The sequence below is a fragment of the Cyprinodon variegatus genome, unplaced genomic scaffold, assembly GCF_000732505.1.
Source record: "Cyprinodon variegatus isolate N-32 unplaced genomic scaffold, C_variegatus-1.0 Scaffold40, whole genome shotgun sequence".
In the NCBI taxonomy this organism is placed as follows: domain Eukaryota; kingdom Metazoa; phylum Chordata; class Actinopteri; order Cyprinodontiformes; family Cyprinodontidae; genus Cyprinodon; species Cyprinodon variegatus.
Window position 1 is genome coordinate 1,379,526 of NW_015150493.1, and position 26,740 is coordinate 1,406,265.

The 26,740-nt window shown below is 37.7% G+C and overlaps 1 protein-coding gene across 6 annotated transcripts in view; it reads right to left on the reverse strand.

Moving 5' to 3' along the window:
• rims1 (regulating synaptic membrane exocytosis 1) overlaps nucleotides 1-24,021 on the reverse strand; it is a 108,716-nt gene extending 84,695 nt beyond the window's left edge. For all 6 annotated transcript variants that reach the window (XM_015370001.1, XM_015369997.1, XM_015370000.1 and 3 more), the window contains exons 1-2: nucleotides 23,588-24,021; nucleotides 17,868-17,942 (exon numbers count right to left, since the gene is read on the reverse strand). In XM_015370001.1, the coding sequence (XP_015225487.1) occupies nucleotides 17,868-17,942; nucleotides 23,588-23,748 (236 nt within the window). In that variant the 5' untranslated portion in view covers nucleotides 23,749-24,021. The remainder of the gene's footprint in view (nucleotides 1-17,867; nucleotides 17,943-23,587) is intronic.
• Nucleotides 24,022-26,740: the final 2,719 nt, after the last annotated feature.

A 26,740-nucleotide genomic window follows, 5' to 3' on the forward strand; every position in this document is an offset into this window, starting at 1 on the left:
ATTTTAATCAAAAGGATTTTTACATATTAAATCCTTTTAATTTATATATATAAATTAAAAGGATTTAATATGTAAAATATAATTATTAAATAAACTATTTTTGTGTTTTGTTTTGTTTTTTAGCTATATCATATACATAGCTCAAAACCTTGTCAACCAGAAAATGGACTGATTTATTCTATATATGTGGGTGGTCATTCCCTTTGGATACAATTAAAGCCTGAGCTGCCACAACAACTTAGCTATTTTGTTTAAAATATTGTACAGCAGATATAAAGTATGAAATTAACAGAAATATATATTTTTTACTGTTAATGAAAAATCTAATACTCAGAGAGCTTCAATTGTATTGTGATATTACTTTATTTGGGCAACAAATGGACTATAGCAGAGAAACCAATTTGGATCCATTCCCCCTTTTCTGTTTTCTTTACTCCTCAGACATGACCACTTTATACTTTATTATAGTAGACTGGTTTATTTCTTATAGGCGTATTTAAATAATAAAAGGAAAATAGCAACAAAATGCTTAGGTACACCTAAAACCTTTTTTAGCTGTAAAACTTTTGAAATGTTTATTTTGCATCTTATTGCCCTTGTCATCACAGTTTGGGTCAAAATGGATCAGGTGATCAAACCAAAAGAACTGTGTTCTACCTCTTGCTGGTAGATGAAACCAGAATCATACAACCATATTTAATTGCAATAACGTGGATACAAAAGGTCCCCAATGCAGGTTAAGATTAAACATGATTAGTACAAAGTGTACAGTGATAGATGGTTCCTTCTCATACCTGAAAAAGTTAAGTTCAAAATGACCAAATCTGTAAAAGGTGGGGGAACAAAAGGACCCTCATCTCAAGTGCTTAATTGTTAGGGATTTTTAAAGTACAGAAAATGAAAAGTTATAATTTTTTTATGAATCCATGAGGTTTGAAAATAAATTGAGAAAAAGCACAAATGGCATATGAGGTTATACAGCCAACAGACCACCAAAGGAGCAGTCCTTCTGGCAACTTAATAGTGTTACTAAAATGTTGGAAATTGAGGGGTTAAAATGTACAAAATGTGTTTGTTGTTTTCAGATAAGTTTTTGTGTTCGAAAGTATTTAAATAAACAAACCAGAATATTTTTTTTTATTTTTTTTACCAGTTTGTATTTTTCACTTAATTTGCCACCACTGGGTTATAACTAGGATCAAACTGCCTATAATATTAGATTGGACTGATTTAATTATATTTATGTAGTGCCTGGAGATGATAGTTGCAGCAATTTGTCTAAATATAAACAAACTGAATGGAAAAACAAAACCTATATGTAAAAAATAGTAGATTAAAAGTTCATTTTAGTATTCAGAAACCTACTGTAGGTATATTTTATGAATACTGATGCAAAGCTTCCGTATTATGAGATTCAAACTCTTATTTGGACACATGTCTTTGAATTTCTGTTGTCTCTGACAAGATAACTAAACATGGAAATTTTTCTTCCTTTGCTAGGATGCTCTCCATTGCTTACTTTCCTCTCCATTTGTGCATGTATGGGCTGTGATGTGTCCTGGCTTCTCACCATATGGGTGCAGGGACATTCAGCATCTCTCACTCAGTAGTTTTCTCTCTCTGTGCCAAAGCTCTGCTGCTTCTCCCCCATCCCTTCCGCCAGAGAATCCACCACGCTTAAGTGCTGGGGTGTACTCTCTCACCTCCCCAATCTCTGCCTCCACCCCTCTGTGCTACCTCCCCCTTATGTATCACAATTTCTGACGGGAGTTACGGGTTACTGGAAAGGAGATTTGCAGTTTTAAAAGGACCACATAGAAATCAACTGACGAGGAGCACATGCACGATTCGGGGGAACCCCATTAGAAAAGATACTTGATGACTCACGCCGAAAAATGACAGCAGTAATTTCATACACAATAGCGCAAGTGTACAGTATGCTTCTTAGCTAACCATCTCTGTCATGTAGACTTTGCTTTTCTCCTCATTTCTCCCTCTACTCTTCTCACCTCCCCCTTCCTCTCACTATACTTCTCTGACTGCCTTTCCACCCACTCACTGCTCATCCTCGCTTTTTCTCTCCATTTCTCACTCCTCTCTCTCCCCTGCTCTTTCTCTCTTTCACTCCACCGCTCTCTGTAGAAGCCATGTTCAGCCTAACATCAGGAGATATGAAGATGTAGAAACTATTGCTTTTGAACATTCAATTCATTTAATTACAAGTTGTTGTTTTTTTGTTTGTCACCAGCATTAAGGTTAGTTCCACTAGTTAGCATATTGAAGAAAATGTCTTTACCATGGGGGAGTCCAAAATGGCACTTGTGTATAGTGATTTATATATTAACTGTAGATCTGCTGACCTAATGAGACTATTGCTGATGTAACTTTTTTGAAGACAGTTAAGTTTTACCAAAAATATTATATAGAAATTGTTGTTAAACCTTTTTAAGATCCATGTCTAAAATATTTCCTTGGAATTTGAGTTAATCTACTTTTTTTAAAACAATTTGCTTGAATTTTGGCCCACCCCTCTTGACATGACTGGGTGGAGGTGTCGGAGGTGGTCTAGCTCATACACATTTTTATTTCTGCCAGCAACATTTTCAATGGGTGATAAAGGCTTATTGAGGAAAGAGCCACACAAAAGCAGATATTTCCTTGTTCTTCAGGTACGGCTACATGATTATTGTCACGGTCCATTGAGAAAACCGATTTTAATCCATGCTTTCTTGGCTGATTTCTTGAGAGATTTCTTCAATATTTTTATGTTCCATCATCATTGCGCTATCTAGTTTAGGGAGTTCAGTAGTCCCCAATAATACAGACTTTTTATGTAGGGGCTTTTATTGCTTTTGTTCTGGTGTTAACGTGGCCCATCCAGAAGTTTAGAAGTTGTACCAGAACCAGAATTACAAAGGGGCACAATTGCCTTATTTTACGATCAAAAAGTCTGCCATGCAAAATATTTGCTTTAAGTCATTATTTGTTGTTTTCTTTTTTTGTTGCAAATACAACTCCTAAAGATAAAAAACTGATGTCAAGTTTAAAGCTGAAATGTTCACATCTGTTACCTGTGAGAGCAGTGTTTTTATTTTTTTAAATTTATTTATTTTTTTATCAGTCTTTAGGACCCGCTGTCCTGCATGTTTTAGGTATTTTCCTGCCTCCACATTTAAATAATCAAATATTTAAATAGTCGTTGATATATTTAGTAATCAATTAATCGTTAACTGAAGTGTAGAGACTCTAAAACGTGTCTTCAGCTGATAGAGCAGCCCACCTTGAGCGGCAATTACACCAAAATTGTAGAAGGAAATATGCAATTATTTTTCATTTAAGATAATTTCGTATAAAGTCTTCTTTAAGGAACCTTTTGCCATCCGATTATTAATTAATTATTTTAAAAAATTATCGACAGATTAACCTATTTGCAAACTAATCGTTAGTTGCAGCCTTTCACGTGACTTAAACAAATGGCTGACTAGCAGGCCCCTGAAACCTGAAGAAGGAGTGGAATCATTAGATGTAGATATGCTGGAGCAGAAAGTACCTTGGATGAAACTCACCAGATAAATTCAGTCTCTGTAAAGTGCCTTGAGATGATATGTGATGTGAATTGGCAATATATATATAAACTAAATTGAATTAAACTGAACTGAGAGCAACTCGATAAGAGTTCATGAGACAGACTTTTCGTGGACAATAAACATCATCGCAAAATCTTCTGGCAAATATTATATCACTTCTCTCATGGCTGATGTTTTTTCCAGATTTTTTTTATGAAAAGTACGATTTTTATTACTATCTGTACTTTCCCATACTTGGCTGGTAGTTTTAGGCTATAAGCCCACAACTCAATCTTCACCCTGGACATACCCTTGTACCATTTTCTCAGAGAAGTGGTCTAAAACTCAAATGCTCCACGGCTGCTTTCCTGCAACTTTAGATGCATCTTTAACTCAACACACCTGACTCCAATATGTAATCATTAGAAGAGCTTTGAGTAGCTTGACTGTATGCTGATGAAGCAGCTTAGAGTCGATGTCACACCTTGACGATTTAGCCAGCTAATGCAGGGCATACGAAAAATACGGCAAAAACGCCTGCATACGTTAGATAAGTTATAAGTCAGTTTTGTATAAGTTATGAGCATGATGAAGCATGCTGAAACCTGCTGGCACACGTCGACATATGGCAAGTACCTCGACAAATTTTGAGAATGCTTAAAATTTCTTGACGTATGCCAGTGTATGCTCATACATATTTATTCATCTTACTTGTTTGTTTTTTGGTGGATGGTAAACAGCAGCTAGCTTAATATCAAAGAAATCCTTTTATGCAGGTTGGGCACATTGTTGCCCCCCTCTGGACACTGGCTTGTGACATTTCATGGGCATTACACTGTTGTGCGTTATGCATAAGTTAGGCTGTCATTGGACATAGGTTCTGGACTCGTTATGAATATGCTATGTATACGCCTAAACTCTTTGATTCGGATAGGTCAAGAACACACCAATTAATGGGGTTTGAGCTTCAGACTACATCTTAGACCCTGATAGAACACTGCTCAAACATCATGCACAATAACCCACACAACATACAAAAGCATTATGTTTGCAAATCAAAATCCCTATAGCAATATAATTGTAGGTGATATCACAATTGTAAAGGATTACTTGAAAGCAGTAAGTCTCTTACACTTAAAAGATCATCCATTTAAAAATGTTTTACCAATCACACATGGCCAATAAAATCAACTTTTTGTACAATAATCCCCACGGATGTAGATCTTAGCAAGCAATGTGCAAAGACCACTTCTCTCTTTTGTGATGTTTTAGGTCTAGAGACATTTTTGAAGAACACTTATATGGAACGTCACCAATCAGCAATGCTGATCAACTGAACTACTGGTTGCTTGCAGCGTTGAATTAGCAAATTAAAAGCAATCTTAATGCGACTTCAGTTACAAAGAGTTTGAAGCTTAAAATAACCACACCAATTAAGTTCTAATCACCATCCCAGTTTCAATATCATTACTACAAAGGACTGCTTTAGTTTTTTGTAATATTTGTAAGGGGGCCATGTCAGCTTGCTGACAACAACTGCCCAGATGGATTGGATCTTCTCTGGCATTTATGTCCACATCTGATAAAAGGTTGAGACATTTTACGGAAAGAAAGCAAAAACAGATTGCAATCAATATAATCAAAGCAATAATTATTTAAAAGTATCCAAACTTGATGATTAAGTATCATGTAAAATATTGTAGAAATCATGCAAGTCATGAGTGTTCTTCTGATAATTGAGTTAAAATTATTATTTATATTTACATTTTTGAATCTTGAGTATTTTCTCTATTTTAAACTCAACAAACTATTGTTTCTACAGTGACAATAGTCACACCAGACACAGTGTGGTAAAATATTGAACTTTTATAACCTGCCTCTCTCTCCTGACTTCTATCTATAGGTGCTTGCCCCTTATGTAATATTGCACATGATCAAAGGTGTATAGGAAATAAAATCCCGTTTGAGCTTTTATAAATCTGTTAGCCAAATTACTTTCATTCTTCTTAAAATGTGCTTGTTTGTTTTTTCTTTTACAGCATTTTTAAATAAGTAAATACAAAGTCGAGCATTTACTTTTATCACCGAAGGGTATAATTTATATCACTTGTGTTTTTCTTGTAGAAAAGAAAATGCTAGGAGACTTCCTGTTTTTCTAAAACAGGAAAATAAATCCATCCATCAGTTTTTATATTAAACTAATCCATTGTAGGATTGCAGAGGTAAAATGTACAGGACATAAATCCAAACATCTCCCCAGCAACATTCTAACTAAGCCTGTTTCTTTCAATTAACATCAGTACCCAGAAAACCCCCAAGAGAAGCACCAAGGAAACCCCCTGATGGATGCTTGAAGAGCCACAGTCTCTCCTTTTGATGAGCAGAAGAAACTTTGACACACCAACAGCCTTATCGCCGGGACTAAGTTCAGCCATCTAGTGGAGGAAGCTCACGTCAGCAGCTTGTATCTGGCGTCTATATCTTCATATGATCGATAACTTATAACCCCTGGGTGATCTTCATATAAACTGGTCAAATAAGAACATCCCTAATGATCAGTTTAATGAAAATTAAACTTGTCATTTATTGTGCATTTTGGTCGAGGGGTAAGGATTCTTTTCTTCTTTCAAAGCAAGACTGAAAATATTGAGGTCCACGGTTATAGGGTAACTATAGAGGCTCAGATGGGAACATCACATTGGCAAAAGCAGGCCTTTCCTAAAGTCGCTGAGACAACAAAGGATCCCCAACTAGGCTTTTAAGTAATTATTGTCTCCAAACTCCCAATCTGGCTCTTATATAAATAGACCAGCAGCTGTCCAGGGCCCAGTAAAATGTGCTGGAGCAGATCTGCACCTTGGCAGTGCTCGAAATATACGGGAGAACTGAATGTCAGCAAACAAAAAATACAAAAAGAAGGAAAAGAAGAGACTTGACTCTGTCACCAATGCTTGCATGCTAGCATACAAACACAGACAGTTGTGATCAAACAGAAAACAGGAAGCGGGATGGTGATGATTGAGGGCGAGCAAGAGTGAAAAGCAACCAAGCTGTAAGAAATGGAAATAAAAGAGGAGGCGATGGAAGAGGAGATAGGAGAGAGAAGGAACGGACAGATGGAGAGAGCACCAGAGCCAACAGCAGAGCTAAGTGGGTAGTGTGCTCCCCAGACAGCACTCCATATGGCCTGGCAATGCCATACAAACACACGTAGACACGGCATGTATAGGCACATGCATGGGCCCAAATATACTGCCACACAAACGTTCACAGGTAGTGAGTGTTCACACATTAATTACCATGTACCCACGCCTCCAAAGAGTACAGTGTCCCGTTTGTAACAATTTAAATAAAATAAAAAAAAATTAGTTCTGTCGGTGATACTAAAATGCAATTTATATATACATATGTTGGGGTATCAGTGATCTCGCTGGTCTGCAAACCAAGACAGACTCTTCTGGTTTTATTAGGAGAGACAGGGCAGTAGGCTCACAGGCAGTAAGCCTTAAAGATTGAAATTTCTGACCACTACCTTTACTACCAGAATTTTAGCTTGACTTTTTTTAAAGTCATGATGAGAGGTGATCAAAATGTTTCCAATCGAAATTGACACGCCTTCAAGAAGTTGAGGAGTTATTTGAAGAGTTATTTCCATTAAAAAGAGACTTAATATGGTTCAAATTCCATCAGTATATTGCTACAGTTATTGGCAAAGAACATTTATTTAAAGCCTTATAAAAAAAAGTCATCACTACTGCAAAAAGTCTTAATGGACCTATTCCAGTGGAACTACGTATTGATCAACCTGCGGATAGATAGAAGGGGTTGGAGCAGATCCTAGCTGTTGAGGAGGCTTGAGTCTTGTGGCATCAACTCTTTTTCATGGATTAGAAACATATTAACAGCTGAGGTGAAGAGACTTGAACTAATCTGAATGTCCAGTTGTCTCTTTGGATGCCTCATTGACCCAGAGCAGGAGGAGAAGACGAGTGGCTGTCAGCCAACACATCATCATCAATGGAAGACTTCTTTCACCCCCATGCATGGCTTAATGACAGCAAATGAAAGCTCCTTCAGTGACAGACTGGCTTATCTAGAAGCCACAAAGTAGGATCATCCAAAGTCATCCACCTGCCACGAGCGGTCACGCTGCATTATAAAAAAAATACTCTGCTCCTGACATATACCTTACAACATTTTAACTGTAATTCAGTAAAATGAGCCAACTTAACACTAGATCCTAACATGACAAAACCACTACGATACGATTTTGTCTGTCAATTGTTAAAAGTGCTTACATGTCGGGCGAAGTTACTGTATTACTGCCAAGAACATTTCATTCTTTTTTTTGTTTTGTTTTTCATTCAAGTAGAGTTGCCTGCATCAGTCATTTAAATTAATCTGTGCTTTTTACGTGGAAATACAAATACAGCTTCTGCCAACATTACCCATAAGGCACCATTGAAATGTATTTTGCCTTGTTAGATTCCTTCATTTTGTCAAAATAAAATGTTGTAAATGAACAAACACATTTCAAAGTCAAAGACAGATTAGCTGAGCAGATTAAACATTAGGATTTCATACCAAACCAACCTAGCTTTATGTAAGAGTAATTGTAAACCTTGTAAATCAGAAGTTTTGCCTGATTACTGTGATGTCACTAGTAACATCCAGGTGGCGTTATCGTCCGATTGCTACAGAAATACTTTTATAGCACATATCTGACTACATAAAGCACGTTAAAAAAAACACCATGATCAGAAGATATTTTAGAACAGAGAAACAAAGCCATTAACTGTATGTCTGAAAGGCTTAACAAAGCCATTTCTAAGGCAAACCACAGTGAAAGCCATTATCCACGAAGAGAAGCATTGAAGTGGTCAACCCCCCCAGGAGTGGCCAATCTACCAATATTTCTTGAAGCACAAATCAACGAGTCATCCCAGAGGTCCCAAAAGAATCCAGAAGAAAGGTGGGGAAGGATGCAGCTTGACCTTTTCATTAATTACACAACAACTTTGTTTCTTCCATGATCTCAACTAGGCTGGTAATGATCAGAAACACTTTGATGTGCCTGATTTTGCAAAGACAAACAAGCCAAAAACTTTCCGTAGCAATTTAAAGACAAATGGTAACAGTTGAGTTTGTTTTTACACACATGTGATCTTTCTCTAATAATAAAAAGTAAATCTAGTAACACTAACTTGTGTGTTCATCATGAACATTTAATTAAATAACAGACAAGAAAAGAAGTATTTTAGCCACATAGCTCTACCGCAATCAAGCAGTAAGCAAAGAAACAGAATGTAAGGTTTTACTCAAAAGTAGCAGTAGTTATTATACATGCATTTAAATGTCCATCACCTTTTTAAATAGTACACTGTAAACATGATTATAATTCTTTTCTGCTTTTGCACGAAACACACCCGATTATATTTCAAGGGTTTGATTTTATTTGGATAACATGATTGTACAATAGAATGCTCATTTTTTACTACTGATAAAATAAGAGTAGGCAGCTGCAAAAAAAAAAAAAACTCTGCAGTAGCTCTTGTGATAAAAGCATTTTAATTATTATTTATCTAAATAATATCAAAAAAGATGCATTGGCAATAAAGTATTTATTCATAGGTGTAAAAGGCACAGAGTGAATTTTGTTTCATTGTTGTTGGAAGCATGAAAAAATTGTAATGCAGAAAAAAAGCTTTGAAAAATATTTTAATAAAAACATAAAAAGGAATTCAGATTTATTTTTCATTTTTATTGTTTCCAAGTTTAATTTAAGAATTTTCAAATTAATGATTTTTAATTTTTTTTAAAGGAATTTTACTTATTTTACATTTCTGTTCAGATTGAGTTTTACGAATAGCATTCTTTTCAAGTTGTGTTTCACGATCACATTCTCTTCTCTTCAACCCCAATAAAAATGCTCACTCTTATAAGGCATATTGGCCGATTGTTGTTGCTAACTTTCCTGCAGACCAATAGAGATGAATTTTAATTTCTTACTTCAGAGGGAAGTCCCACCTAGAAGTGAGGAGAATGTGATCAGTGAATAGTATTTTTGAAAAAATAAAATTTGATAAAAAAAAATCTATCAAAGGGGAGTGGGGAGTGGCGACCTAGTGGTTAGGGCATAGAGCTTGGAATCCTGAAGTTCTGACTCCAACCCCCACTCCCACAGACTACCACTCTGGGTCTCTGAGCAAGAACCTTAACACCACATTGCTCCCAAGGTGCCCTACTGCTCCCCAATGCGATGGGTGAAATGCAGAGGTAAAATTTTTCAACGTGAGATCAATAAAATTCAATAAAAAAACATTATAAAAAATTACATTTTAACAATAAAGTTAATATTGCTATCTAAAATCCTTGAGAAAGCCATTGCAGGGCAGATGTCTGAATATATAAACAGCAACAATTTGTTGCATCCAGTGCTGTTTGGCTTTTGATGCAATTATTCCACTGATGCAGCCTGCTGCTATCTAACAGAGAATATTATAAGCCATGTCTTCACAGAGGAGGGGCTACGTTTCTGGACCTGAGTAAGGCCTCTGACAGGATCAACCACCGTGTCCTCCTGTCTAAGCTATGTCAATTGCTTACTGAGGCACTACAATGGATACAGTCTTTTCTTACTAATCCATTTCAATGTGTGAGGGCAAATAGTGCATGGTCCTCTTTAAAGCCAAGCAGAACAAGGGTCCCACAGGGGTTCTGGGACCCTTATTTAGAATCTATAGAAAATGTTCTTTCTGCTGTGTGCAAAGGTGTAGACGTCATCATGAATGCAGATGTTGCTGTCATCTGGGTTTATGGAAGAGAGGAAAAGGAAGTGGCACTAAAGTTGTCATTAGTAATGGGCAAGACAATAAAGTGGCTTAATCCTTTATGCTTAACCTTAAACATAAAAAAAACTGTTTTCTAGGACAAATAAAAATAAAGAAATGCCAAACACATTCATGTAAATGGGAATGTCTTGCTGGTATCAGGCCAATGAGACACTCAAACCTCTTTGCTTTAGAATCATATCCTAAGTAAATACAAAATTCTCAGTTTGATCATTTAAGTTCGTAACACAAGTTTAAAAGCAGTCTTTTAAATAGTCAATAATACTGATCAACCCCCAATGCGAGGATTAATTAAAGTTTATTCTGATCAAACAATCTAAAGATCTTGCCCCACGACTCAGAACTGGTGACACTCCACAAAGATCATCTGCCTTTGCACAAACAGCTTTTACTTTTAAGACCATCAGACGGTGGAATCAGCTCCCAGAGAGTCGGAAACTGGCTGTAGACAAAAACCTGCAGAAGTATATTTTTGCTTACAAACAGTCCAGATAATCTTTAAACAATTTTATTACTGACTGTGCGTATATTTATATTTAAAGTATTTCTCAGTAGGTGAGAATAAATGTAGTTCGTTATGTAATGTGCTTTTATGTGTGTACTTGCCTGGTAATAGCTAACTCTAGACATCTCTTCTTTTAAGATAAGTGTATTTCTTACACTGTCCCTGTTAAATAAACTAATAACCTCAAATAACTAAAGTGAACTTTGAAAATATTCTATTTTTATTTAAACATTTTTTGTTATGGTTCTCCCATTGTGGACTTCTGTCTGAGTTTCTTTTTAAGTTTTCAGCTCCACTTTGATTTATTTTATTCTGTGTTTTCTTGTTCACTGGTTTCTTTTCCATTTTGTGTTATGTTTATGCAGTTTTGTATTTCTTGAGTTTCTCTCTGTTGCCCCCTTGTGCCTGTTTCTTTTCACCTTGGCTCCCTTCTAGTTAGTTCTATTCACACCTGCTCCCTATCACCTTATTAACTCATTCTTTGTTCTGTTCCCATATATACACCACCTCTGCATTTCCTCATTGCTGGTTTCTTGTTGATTTGTTGTTTCATTGCTTGCTCCCCATGTGTTTCTCCCTAGCGTCTCCTGATTTTTGGTTTCTTATTTTTGTCCCTGGATTTGTGCCTCTGTTGCCTGTGGAACCAAATTAAATCAGCAAAACCCATCTATGCCTCCTCAAAAACCTCCACCAAACCTTGACATTTTTCAAAATTTTAATTTTGAATTAATTTTTTTCCCAAATTTCAATTTAAAAACTGTGTTATATGCTTGCAACAATAATGGAACATTATTCACTCCATAAAATGGAAGTTGCTTTGAGTGGAAAGCTATATATAGGTATGAAACTAGGGTGTAAATTGAAAAATAAGTGGATTGACCAAAACACAAATTTTCCTTTAAAAGTCCACATTTAAGCCTTCCTCTATATCAGGGGTCACCAACCTTTTTAAGGCTGAGGGCCACTTCAAGGGTAGAGTCACAGGAAGGGCTACCAATATTGACCCATAAACTGCAAGGATCGGAATTCACCTCATATATTCACCTCATTATAAACATATTTTTATTGGTTCTTTCAGTTTCGAATTTTATTTGTGACATTGTAATTTCGAAATGCTCTACAAATGATTAAGAAAGAACAACAGAATAAAATAAATTACAAACTTAGCCCACTGGTGAGTTGTTCTACTTTCAGAAGGGCATCCCATGTGGTCCTTGAGAGTCCCTTGGTGGGTGACCCCTGCTCTGTATTATTCAGATTTTAAAAGCTGCACACAATCAATGAAAAATCATTAAAACCCCATGTTAGACATAAAGGAAAATTATTCTTATATGCTAATATTATCTAACATGGTATCAATGCTACTGTTTCATTTTTATAGTTGTAAGATAAAAAAGTCCTGGTATGATAAAAAAAATAATACAAATATGCATATGCAAATTTTTATTATATTTAGTATTCAAAGGTGGAACAGAAGTACAACTGAGAGTTTTATCAAGTGTCTTCCAGGTATCAGCTGAAGCAGAAACTCGTGGGAAGACCAGGATCAGAGCCAATCCCTAAAGGAAGAGAGGAAGTGACTCCTAGCCAATCCCAAGGCTCAGGGAGGTTACTACAGGGCCGCTGGGCCGTTGCCATGGTATCCTGCTATCAGAGGACACCTGGCCAATCAGGTTTGTTGATGTGAGGCATAAACATCCTTCCATTGCGGTACAGCCATGCTCTTACATGAGCTCAGAAGTGAGAGGATGTATGGACTAAGATGCAGATGTGTTCACTGACACTTTTCATCATCAGGGTTGCAGCAGTATTTTATTTTCTTTTTTAAAATAACCAGAAGAGGTCTGTAAACATTCCATTAAAATGAAATATTTCTTTCTAAGTACGCTGGCTCTTTGATACAAACAATAATTATCAAGACTCCAATCTGCCAATTAAAATATGTCTTTCAAAGCTATGGAGATAATCTGCAGCTAAAGTAGCACATGTTCTCCTACACTCTGACAATGTTGTAGAAAGTTTGGTCTTATTAAAAGTTGAAAATCCACAGAGATTAAGTCTTAAAAGTACACAGGGGTGAAGTTTAAAACAAGCCGTGTTCTCTTTTGGACTCTCAGGCTGCCAACAGCTTAGTCACCAGATAAAAAGAGGTCTGCTTCTGTCTGTACTGTGCCGATCAGCTGGACAAATGCTTGGCAGGAAATGGCCATTAGCATCCAGGTTTTTGCTGCCCACATTATCTCTTACACATTATGAAGCTTGTCTGTGAATCATTAGCAGACCTCGAGCAATACGCAGAGAGATGCAACATATAGTGAAGGAGATAAACATCTGATTTGCTCCTGATTCTGTAACAATGTGAAAAGTATAGAGAAATTACATATAACTGGGTTGCAAAATATGTAACTGGTTGTATTAAATCCAGATGGATTTCTACCTCTAAAACAGACTAGGTTTTTGCAACAATGCCACACATATTACAGTAATATTTAGAAAAGTTCAAAATACGAGATCACTTCCATTTTTCCATTTAAGTGTAATTAATACACAAACTCTTTTAGTCATATCTAAACTTTAGCTTTGGTAAATAGTATACTGAATTTGTATCATTGTTTATTTTGTTGTAATTGTTAGTATCTTAATATAAATCAAAGATAAATCCAACCAAAAAAAACATTTTACAAAACATTTTTCCTAAATGATTTCTTAGTCATATTTGTAACCAGTTTTATTCAACAAATCATACCAGCAACTTCTCAGAATCAGAATCAAATTTAGGGGCCAGGTCTGGTGCCCAAATAAGGAATTTGATTTTAGTTTCATCCCTTACGCTTGATCGTTGGTTAAATGAGTAAAAGACTATAAAGGAAATAAAAGGATAAGCAGGAGTACGTAGATGTTTGCGTAGAGGCCTATTTTTTATGTGTGTGGGTGTGTGATAGTGCAAATATGCTTACTTGTTCCCAGCAGAGTAGATGACTACTCTGGCTGTCTGGTGTTCATTGTGCTCATTAAATAGACTGCTTTTGAGGTGACTCGTTTTTGCAAATAATGCTCTGTAACGCCTGTGTGAAGTTAAGAGCCTAAAAAGTCTGTGACTAAGATGTGTCGATTTTCTTCACCCAAGACCAGTACAAGTCCCCCAAGAAAGGTCAGTTCCAATGTCCTGTCTGGAGACGTCATAGCAGCTGTACAGTTGGCTAACAAATTAGATTTAGGTAAAAAAAAAAATAAAAGATAAAAACTGGTTCAAATAACTTTCTCTTAATTTAAGGTTAATTTTAAACAGTATCATCCAAAACAAATTGGACATTTTTCTTACCTTAAAAAAAGTAAACGGTTTGACTAAAGTAAAGAAAAAAGGGTCACATGATCTTTGGGGATTGTTCTTCCTTCCTTTGGTGATTAGAACCAACTCTCATGTTTGTTGTTTCAATAATCATATTTTGGCAACAAGCATAGCGAGAGTTAATTACTGTTGTTGTACTATGCTTTTTTTTTTAAAGCATTTCAAGTTTTTTCCAGTTATTGATTACAACTATATCTTTCCCTGCCCTTGTGTTCACGTATCAAATGGTAGTGTTGTCCCGATTAAAGTTTTTCATTTTCAATTCAATACCAATATTGCAGTTTAGGTCCTAACCAATAACATTATATTGGCCCGATATATTATCAACATGTCTCATACATACTTGTATTCCTTGTTTTGTAGTGTGAAACATTTTAAAAGACTTAAAGGTATAGTGGAGGATGTTCTTTTTACTGTGTGGATCATCAAAGTAAGTGGTCCTCCTAATTGTCAATCATTCTGGTGATATGTTTGCGTAAGGCCGTCGTACGTGTTCGTCCCCATTTTTACGTACCGGTGGTGAATCTGACATAGTGGAAAAAATGCAAATCTTCTTTTGGAAAGTAAGCTTGTATGAGCGATGCAAACAAAAACTTTTAAACAGAGCATGCACAAGGAGAACATGTTGTACATGTGTATTTTTTTCAAAAGTGGAAAGGGAGGGTCTTTTCAAAAATTTGCGAAAATCCTCCACTATACGTTTTATGTTTCTATCAGCCTGCTTATGTCAACATTTTAAATTTAGTCCTATATATTTAGAGTGGAACACCCCTATCTAAGTGGCTAATTTAAAAAAACAAAAAAGGATTTTTTTTTTTTGTTTTGTTTTGTTTTTTACAAATTTTTACAACATTCTAATCTAAACTGTTTTGTTGGACAAAAACATCAACAATGGCATACAATAAAAAAAATAATAAATAAACTACACAGCCAGTACTGCAATCAAAAAAAGGTGGCTGAAAAACAAACATAGCCCTGCACTCATTCAGAGAAAGAAAGCTTCTGTACATTGGAAGTTACTTTCAATGGAAATTCTTCCTGGATCCCTTCTTTGGGAATTAAAAAGTGTTTGAACTACAAATAAAGCTCAAAATATTTCGTCACGGTCTATCCATTCTATATAATATGTAAATTTACACATTTCTAACAATCCAGTCATTTCCGTTCCTGGCTCATGCAGATTAACAAACATCTGCATATGAAGAAATATAAGATCTCTGGTCTTTTTTGCCATTTTCAACAAGAACTGCTGTAGTGCGCTAGAACCATTAAAAAAAAGTGGAACATTTTCCTTAGTAAATAGAAGCAATCATTATTTTATTTTTCGTTTTTTTAACGTTCTGAATGAGGTTATTCTACCAATAATAAAATATGATTTAGTTATTCTAAGGGTTGTTGCACTTTGTTACAAGGCCTGTCTGTAATTGTGGAGGACACTAATAAACATAAAATCTCATGCACCATCATAATAACCTAATTTCCAGGCTGCAGCTCAGTGAGCTGTTTAAAACGTTGCTTTTGTGGAATACCAGCAGAAACATAGCGAACCATTCCACAAAAAGTCAAGAAAGCTTCTAGTAAGTAAATAAAATAGAAACCACATGATGAGATTAACTCTGAATTTTAACCCTGATAAATCAACTCATCTTGTATTTCATTGAACTCTAAATTGAGTTCAATACACTCTTAAAACATAAAATCTGCAGAAATTAAAACCCACTGGCAGCAAAAATTAGGTCAAAACTGTCGGAAAACTCTATGTGTGGAATTAAAGATAAAGATCAGCATTATTGTCTGTATGCCCTATCAAGAGCAAATAATTTCCATCCTTAGAATAAGTTTTATTTTAAAATGCATTTCAAATGTGCTGTATCTTTTTTCAAGTTCAAACTAGTTTATTGAGAAATTTTAATTTGCAATAAGTATCTGAGTCTAATCGAACATTATAAAAAAAATCATAATTTTGGCCAAAAGACTCACTTTAGAAAACACAAAGGAATATGTATTTCAATCCAGACATGAGCTAAAAGGGAGTTCAAACAAATCTGCATCATTGAACAAAAAAACTTTGTTATTTAAACCATTGCCTTAGAATCCAGTTTTTATTAGTGACCACTGATATAAAAACGGACTTACATAAGTGTGCACAATCAGTGGTAAAGGATAGAGTCACTGAGTGGGTCCTTAATAAATAATTGCTTCTGACCAAAACAGCAGGCCTCCACCTCTACTAATTGGAGTAAAGATGGAGGCTTTCTCTTAGAGAAGGCGAACCTCAAAGCAATACAGCGTCATTAGCAGAGATTGTAGATAAACAGGAAAAGTTCAGCTTAGTCCCTAAAGAAAATCTAAGTAAATTTTGTGATTCCCCCTCAAAGAATGGTGCCCTGGGCAGTGAGCCATATTGCCCATATGGAAAACTGCCCTAAGTAGTTATGTCTGCTAAACTGAAAAAGTGGTCCTATAGTTTTGTAATGTTTGATTTAAGAACAACTTGGCTTTTTGAAGTGTACCTCTTCAAGAAAACTTCACGTCCCTTTGCCTAAATGGAAATTTTCAATCTTAAGAGTCGGCTCAAAAAACATATCATTTCTTTTTTTAAATACTACAGCGCCAAATAATCTTTCGATATGGAAATGGCAGCTTATAGATACATATGTAAACTTTGGCTCTTTATAAAAGGATCGTTTAAAACTAAAACATCAAGGTAAACAACAAATATATTGTATGAGATTATTGCTTTTAGCCACCTTACATCAGTAGTCACTATAGCATGCAGTGAGGAGAGAACAAGTTACCAAAAAGTTTTCTTTTTATTTACTCATAAAAATAAAAATAAAAACAGCATCATACAAACTTCTGAAATTCTGTTACAGCTTTTGATTTTGAACCCAATCTTAAAACCTTTTGGAGACCCCCACTGGTTAAAAAGCAAGACTAGATATGTTGTTGTTGCTGTAAAATAAATAAAAGCTGAATCAAAGGCTAGCCTAGGCAAGCACAGCTCTAATCTACACTAAAAGTTAAAAATCTTTGCTGAAAATAGTGCCAATGATTCATATTGGCGAGTTACTGTATGTAGTATAACCCAACAGCCCAACATTCACTTGATCCTCTAAGAATTTTTAATTATACCTAATGCTATATGTGAAGATGTAAAGTACCAGTAGTTGTGAGCAAACATCACAACCAGGTTCTTCTTTTTTCTTTGCTGCAAAACTAACAACAAGGCCAGTTCTCAATCCACATCTTTACAGGAAGGTATCAGCTTGTCGTTGCAAATAATCAGAACCAGGACTAGTCTAAACACACTGACTGTGTCCATTTCTACAAGACAGGTTCAGCAGACGCTGTCTAAAAGGGGAAGGACAGCAACTAACAAATAATTACTTACAGGAGGAAAACAGAAGAGCAGCTTTTTCAGGATCTTTGTCAGCAGCAGCTTAGGTCTCCAACATAAAACTAGGGGTATATTTATTCATATCAAACCATCACAGCACAGGAATCATGATCCATTCATCTGAGGTGCAAAGTTTTACAGCAGAGCATCAGTTAGGTGCGTAAAAGCCTTTAGCTAAAGAAGTTCTGCCACATACCTGACGTCATTTTGCTGTTGAGGCTTCTTCTGTCCGACCAGGTTCACTGTCCTCGCTTGAATCGGCTTCTCCTCTCTGAAAAACACAAATATAGGAAACAGTTATGGCAACTGTTTAGTAGAAAACTGAAGCTCAACAAAAGTTGGACACAGATCCTCAGTTTTGCATTAAAGGCTCAGTAAAAACTTAAACCATGACATATTTTTTATCAATTTCCATCTATAGTGCATAATAATTAACTGAGCCCAATTATTTCATCCAAATCTTTCCAACCACAACAAAAAAATCTTGTGCTTTTCCTTCCAAGTCCTAAAACACGGTATTATTTTCCATTTATTTTCTATGTTGCTAATGAGACCTGTATTCACCTTTCTGTTTTCAGCCACATTCATACATCAATACACAGACACTGACCATATCGATGTGGAGGAGTAGTAGCTCCGCTCTGATATCCATTCTGAATGAAGGAGCTCTTTTCAGCCAATGATGTCTTGCTTCTTCATTTCTTTTTGACCATTAACATTTAACATAAACCGACTTTACATGTAGAAGCATCTTTTCTTTGCTGTTGATAACACAACTTTTCATGTTACCCTTCTGCCGCATTTAGACAGGAACTGCTTCCTAACTGTGGCTAGAATTGTTTCTTCTTCTATGTACAACCAATTGCAAATAAGGCCATAATATCAGCTTTAAGTTTTTAATCACATTCATTTATTAAGATGTCCATTCTGCATGATACACAGGAGGCTTTTTTTCTAAGTAACTCTAGACATTTATTTACCTTTCAATTTTTCAAAAAAGTCTTTTTACACTTTCTGACTAAAATGGTCGTTTGACTTTTAGTCTTGTCAATTAAACTTTTAATACATCTAGAGAAAATTTAGGTTAGATGTAATTTCTATGCTGACAATAACACGGCTCTTCAACGTTTACTTCTCACATTCTTCTTCACTTTTCCATATTCGGACACATCAGCAGACATATTGCTTCTACACTTTTAAATGGGATGGATTTTTTTCTGTCTGTAAGAAAATACCTTTTCTGAGTAATGAAAACATATGTTCTCCTTTTACATTGTGCCTGTTTCAATTTTCATGCACAAATTACAAAGTTAGCTAATTTTTTCCAACAAGATGTTGCATGATGCTTATTTACTAAAGGTGATATTAAGTCCTTTATGAAGAAACAAACTAAACAGACTCTATCTGATCTTATAGCAATGCTCAAAGACTTTCAGGTGTCAGTTACAGGCCCAAAAACCACCTGATCTCAATATGTCCATCGACACACACACTGATTCAAAGCGATCTCATTAATAAACATGAGTAGCGCGCTCTGATTAGTCTAGATCACAGAGGGAACTCAAGAGAGATTTCCCTGCCAACACCCACGCTCTCTAAAACACAAGACGTGTGTTTTCATTGTCAGTACTGAGGGTACCCCACTCACTCATTATGAAACACTTTGAGCTACTTTCGACAGGGAGTTTATAACACTTGAACAAACTATAAGTTACAAGTAAGTTACACTGGTTGCTAATTTTGCAGGAATACCCCTGGAACCACCAATAAAACAGTTCCAAAGCCAAAGAATAAACTGTAAAAAAAAATGTACTGTGTTTGTGATTCATATTGATCCACCAAAATGTGTAAAAGTGTTAGGAGTTTATACACATGCTGATATTTTAAATCATTAAATTTAAGATGGGGATGGGTATCATGCATAATTTGATCAGTTTGCCCATTTATATCGCTTCAAATTACGCTAATGAGCTGCACAGATCTCATATATACATACTATCAGATAGCCTGGGTGCCAGTCAGAACTTAGTCCCGCCCACAAGGTTTGAGTTCGGGGAAGTTCGGTCTGGCTCTGCTCCATAGTAGCGCGAGTATTAAAGCCCACTGTCAGGCGATCCAATCAAATTGTCAGGGCGGGCTTTATACGATGATGGACAGATGATCAAGAGTAACGTAATCAACCACGTGACCAAAGCGCGCTTGGGTGACAACAATAATGGCTGCCGCTGGAGAGTTTGGGTGAGTAGATTCTGCTATTAGGTCTGTTCTAGAAGATATCGACAGCAAATTAATTTTAAAAGAGGAACAGAGAAACGCGATCAAGGCTCATCTTCTTATTCTAGGCGTGAAACTGCACGCTTTGATTTTTGTGGACAACAACTATGCCTCGCTTAACATACGTCACGCACTCCGTTGCTCTTATTGGTTGTAGGTCTATCCAATGGAGTACAGAGGCATTTTTTTCCTGGTTCGTTCAAAACACGCCCCATAATCACAGCTCTATGGAGCAGTATCAGACTCATATTCTGACTAGAATTGAGTAGGACTACGTCAGGCTAACTATCAGAGGGAACGGAAGACGTTTAGTGCAGTCCTTTCATAAACATTGAAATGAGCATCAATATACCTAAAACATGGTATGTGACATCATGTGTGGTATTTCTCTCATTGCAGACAGTGGAGGAAACGGCAATGGCGGACATCAAAAAGATATCAGCTGACATAGGGCTTGTGGTTTAAGATATATATTTAACCCCCAATGCAGGAAAAAAGGAGCAAAAGGTTGTGGGATGAGGGAGTCTCCATAGTACAGTTACCCAGGTACAGCCAAGTTCCAAAGGCAATGCAGAACAGGAATCCTGAGGGAGATACAAGCTTCTTTAATCTGCCAAGAAGTGAAGACATATAGTTTTCTATGGTGCTTTCACTGAGTCCAACATAAGGTAGCACCCAGTCCTTGTTCAAAATTTTAATAAGGGAGAGAAAACTTGTTCCGCCCTTTGACACAATGGTGTCCTGGGATGTGAGCCACGACAACAATACCCAAAAAACTATTTTAAACCAGTAGCTTTGGAGAGACATAGGTAGATGCAAAGACAGTCATATCAGAACAGTTATCAAGATGCTATGTTTCCATCTAATTGGCATGGGAGATTTGAGCAAACTTTTAAAATTGTAAGAAAAAAGAATGTAGTTATGTTTTTGTTTGTTTGTAGCGAACTAATGAGGGTATCCAAAGCCTAATTTCTTTGGAAGTTGACGACACGCATGACTAATAAAGAGTAAGTTAAGACGCATGCTAGCATGGATAACATATCTGAGAAAACTTAGGAGAGATTTTCAGGGATGCTTTCCCATCAGGAAAGTTGTAATTGTTCTATGATGTTAACTACATAGATATTATGTGCTGCTCTGATACATGGAGAAAGCAGGTTATGGAAATACTTTGAAAGACACAAACAACACAAACAGCTGATCACTCATGCAAGGAAAAGGCTTGCTACATGAGAGCTTAGCGCAATAACGCTTTCTCTGAAACGCCAAAAACAAATATAAGCAAGTCTCAAAACTTTTTCTCTAAAAGTTCAGAAAGTTATTTTGAATTTTAAATAATTTTCCATCAAGATCAGTGATAATTCACAATGTGCTTGAAAAAGGCCTTAATTTAAAGAGAGCTACTGTCAGACACAGTGTTATGTCAGTTATACTCCATGCAATTCCCCTTCATTCACAATAAGGGCTGCAGGAAGAAAAAAGGATCCTTTGACCGTGGCTCTCAATCTGTGCTCTTATGTCACAGGTAAGGCAGGTTTTAGGAGGGCCATTTTTAGAATCCTTCAACCAAATATAACCTGCAATGATTATGTGACAGTGTCTGATGTTTAGAATGACGAGGTCTGCCTGTACTGTCAACTACAGTCAAACCAAACACGGTGTGCCAAAAGTTTCATATTAAGGAGTGTAAGGTAAGAGCCCTAAGATGTCAGTCGCGGGTAAAGACTCACTCTCAATGTCAACTGCAACGTAGAAGCTGCTAAAGACCGCGTCATCAGAGAGCTGTCACTCTTCAGTTACAGCTGTATAACCATAACCTCAACGACGGAGGCACAAAGGGGACAGGCGGCTGAGCTAATCAAGCAGACAGAGGTTGTGTAAGGCTTTTTGGGTGAGTTGATAGGCCTGACTTAGGCAGAGGGACAGTGAAGCCATGTTTCAAGAGCAGGACAATGAAAGATGGAGGTGGCATCTGTCATAGTCTGCAAGCTGCCCCTAATAGAACCAGAGACCCCCCCTCAATCCAGGAAAGAACATCTCCATAAAGTGCCAGGTCTGTCACTGACTCGGACAGATTGAAGGACCTGAGCTATCCAGGACTGATTTCTTAACACACAACTAACAACACACAGAAAAAAATGATATACAATATAGCAGCTTATGTCACACAACTTACAATTCTGTGACCAACCTGAAAACCTCTATAGTGAACAAGCCCCCTACGTTTATGTAATAAAAAATGAGCGAGTGTAGCGTAAACTCTGCCTCCCTGCATCACAGCCCACGCTACCATACAGCTAATGCGTTCAGCATGCATGTATGAGCCAACCAGTGCATCTTGTCCATGCTGAAACGATTCTGATCACACATACAGACATGCTGCTTTCTCACAATGATCTCCATCTAAAAAGTGGTGACAGAAAACAGTGAAGGGGCTAATATGGGTTAGGACATGTCGATGCAGAGAGACTGCTTCTTTTTGCAGCTGCTACACTATGGCATGACTACATCTGTGGCTCTTAAATATATAGTAGTGGCGTTGATGCATAGCTACTTAGAGCGAGAGCTATGTATTGGACATTTCCTTCTTTAGATGCAAGGAATCGATCTTCCGTTCCAGTGCCGGGCCATCAGTCCGTACAGTGAGCTTAAAATAGAACAGGAACGTAGAGCTTGAGGAGCGCCTCACTAAGGTGGGTCGTTCTAGCTTTCTATCTGCTCAACTGTGCATGCAGCCTGTATGAACGACGAGCAGAAACACTGTGTTTCGAGTTGCTTTTTTCTTTTTTTTTTCTGGTCCTGGAGCAGAAAGCTGTTTGGCTGCAGGTCTGCACATCATCTGTACATCCAGATACTTTATGTGAATTTGCAGGGGAGTCCTCATTCAAATCCAAATTTCACTGGTACTGTTTCTACTGCTGCTATAGGCCGACTGTTTTTGTAACAGCCTGTGAGATGTCTGTTGCAACAGCATTGGCCTACATACGGTGCATAAGACTGGGAATGGCTCAGCCGCACCCCAGAGCTGAGAACAGCAGCTGTTGAGATGGATGCTGCACAGATAAAAGCCAACAGAGGGAAGATTCTACTTTTACTATTTTTTTTTTGTATTGTTTTTCTTTATACCTTGCTTCACTTAGCTCACTGCAACAACCCGCAGGATCTAAAGCAGAGAATACCTCAGGTATTACTCAATTACTCACTGCCTGACTCAGGAACATACTGTGTCTGTGTGGTGGACACAGATGAGAAGAAGTGGAAATTAGAAATGTTGCTTCTATTTAGAAATCTGGATTAGAGGCAGACCCTCAGAATCTGTGTTTTGCATCCAAGTTGCATGCTTCCAAGCAAACAAGGCTGATTGCATGAGCTGCAAATGTATGGTTCCTCCATGTATGGTTCCTCCTGCGCAGAGCTGTAGTCTGTAAGAGCCTGTGAGTCAGTGAGTTCTCTGTGGAGTTTTCAGCAGAACCCACACACACTTTACACACACACACACACAAGCTTGGAGAGATTCAGTGTGGAAGTCCTAATGAAACATCCCATCCCAAGGAGAGATCTGATGTGGTAGACTTTAGAATGATATTAATGCACAAACACTTCCTCAATCGTTTTTTTTTTTTTACTCTTTCCCTCCCTTACTTTAATATGGCCTCATCCTTGGCTTCCTCCTCCCGCTGCCGAGCCAGCACAGCCATGATGATGCCCCTCTCCTCCTCGGTCAGATGGCTGAGGTCCGGCTCCGGGATAGCTGGAGCGGCCGGTGCGCGCGGGCCGCCCCTAGGGCCCACCGAGGCGAACATCTTCCCTGCCACCACAACCACAACCTTTCTTCACTCCCGGCTTCCCTTCCCTCTCCTCCCTCCTTTCGCCTCGGTCGGGATCACGGATAAAAAACCCGCTGGAGGAGCCCACGGATCACGACATGGCCCACGGATGGAGCGGCGGTCGGAGCGGCTGATGCGGAGTTCCCATGGCGGGGGTGGGGGGCACCCAGGTTGGTCTCAGCTGCGGTGACTGTGGCCTTAGCGCTTCGGTTCCTGTTGCCGTTTTCAGCCTCGCCTCCCTCTTGCTGCTCCGCTGCCTTCACCCCCCACCCCCTCCCACCGCCCACCCGCCCGCCTCTCCCCTCCACCACCTCCGTTTTACGGGGAGCCCATATCTCCGGCGGTCAGTCGGGACGCTGGCACACTGGAAAGAGGAGCCGGTTTCCGTCCTTGTGGCCGGGCAGAGGGGAGCAGAGGTCCCTGGAGGCGCCTCTCCGATCGGCCGGTTCCTCTGGCTGTGGGGCGAGGCGGTAACTTCTTGTTTTCCAGCTCCGCCGCCGCCGCTGCTGCTGATGCTGATGCTGCTGTCAGGGAGACGGAACCGTCAATGGGACCGCAGCCCCTCAAGCGCGCTCACTTCCCACACCGCGGGAGCGCGCAGCCCTCATTTGAGAATGGGGTGCTCTCCACTCACCGTCAGGATGCGCGCTCCCGGTGCCATGTAGCGCACACACAGGAAATACGTGGTTCTTGAAGGATGCGCTGTGGCTTTGAGACCACAGAGGGGAAATGATAGCAATGGGCTGAAATCAAAACACATTACACGTCATGTAAGTTACATAAATTAGAATGATTATCCCCTTTATTCTCTTTAATGATCGTGTAAACATACGGGAAATGCTGCAATTTTCCCAGGATTTAAGATCTGATGTTTTAAATCGGTTAACTATTGTTGTTTAATAAACAACTTTAAACAGAAATAGAAAGTTCTAGCCAGAGAGTTTAGTCAAGTTCAATCAAATATTTGAAATGTTCAAATTATTTTCAGCATTTTATTTCACTAAAAGCACACACTTATGTTTTTAAGCCTTTATTTCTGTTTATTGTGACGGTTTTGCGCATGGAGACAGGATATTTGAGATGTAAATAATACATCAGACATATAAAAGGAAAAGATATGTAGATCGGCTTGACGAAAAGTATGTTTAATAGATAATTAATTGTCCCTCCAATACTTTCATCTGACAAACGAGCCTCATCAGAACAGATTATCTATTTTGTTGAATTTGACTGTAAAGCGATACTTTCTGACGTATTTTTGCAATTTTCGTATCATTTTATCATGCTATTCAATATTGTGTATACCGACGGAAAAGAAAAATTGTGCACATGATTTGAGATTATGTGTTCCAGGACTTCCCTGAATTAATTTTCCCATTTATCCTTAAAATCCACTCTTTCCTTGCAGAGAAAAAAAAAAACGTTTCTGGCCCTTTTTGCTCCCCAGCAAGAGGAGTCAGCTGGCTTGGACATCTGTTTAAGATGCTCCCTGGACCGTGGGAGGTGATCCACCAAGTCCTATAATAAGGAGGGACTATGTCCCTCAGCTGGCCTTGAAACATCTCGAGCTTTTACTAGAGGAAGTGGAGGAGTCGTGTCGAAAGTCTGGGCATCTCTGCTGAGACTCCTGCCCCCGCAACCCGGTCAAGAATAAAGCGGACGACAACCTGATTTTAGTCTTCTGCAACATCAATGAAAATTAAATCTATGAAATCTAAGCTCTCGTGATACGTACTGAAAAAATGTCGCAATGCAACAATATTTAAAAAGAAAGAAAAACATTTCTGCGAAATGCAATAGTTATTTAAAATGCCCAGCAACACAGCAGACTTTTTTTTTCTTGTTTGAGGTGCTTTACCAAAACATACCCTGGAGCCAATTTTCTCCAGAACATCCCTATACACACATATGATATATTATACACTGCATCTCCTAAAACAATGGGTCACAACTCACCACCAAATGTTTAAAAAGAGGTATACCGCCCCGCCAGGACTGTGACTTATTTCAAAGGGACAAAATATATTTTGAATCACCTCTGAGGTCATATTGAATCCTTATTAATTGTATGAGTTTGCAATTAAGAGACCTTTACCCATTGCTAAGACTACAAATCAAAAGTGCCATCTGAAATCAGCCTAAAGAAATTTCAGTACCATGGTCAGCTCATTTGGGCAGCTATATTGGGGAATCCTCTGAAATGCAACTTGTCAACCCTTATCGCAATGGGTTAGGGTTCTAATTGCTTTAGTTTGTGTGAAGTGACTCAAAATAGAAGAAATTTACAACCGAAAAGGGATACATTGAAGATTTCAGTCCTATAGGGGAAAGGTACTATTGCTATGATTGTCCTTTAACAAGCAATGCTGCAAGTTGTATTATAAATTGTACAATACACCTTGCTGAGTTTTTAACCTTATTATTTTTACAAAGGAGACTATTTTAATAATTGAATATCAAGACAATTAAGAGCCATGGAAATTAAGCGTATTTAGAAAAAAAGAAAAATGTCAAGTGATAGTTATGACGACTATAGGCCACAGAAACAGCCAAGAAATAAATCATGTTTTCTCGAAACCTTGATAGGTAATTTAGGCTTTAAAAATACTTGTATATCATGTTTCGGTCAAATGAAAGGCACGAGAGAAGAGATAGACTGAGGTGAAGCTGAGTACTAATAAAATAATGAAGAGTTAAAAAATGCTCTTGCACACAGAGACCCCTAAATGGTTCTAGACAGGGGCCAACAGGGGCCAGTATCCCTGTGGATATGGTCCATGACCCCTGATATGGCCCCTCTACTGAGAGCGTAATACCAAATAATTTTTGTACAATGGTAGGCCTACGTGTTGGCACAGTAGCTGTTACCTTAGTCTCTTGGACAAATTATTCATAATCTTTTTTATAATTACTTAAGGTAAATAGGGAAAAACAAAGTCATGTAAATTCAGAAACTCATAACATAAAT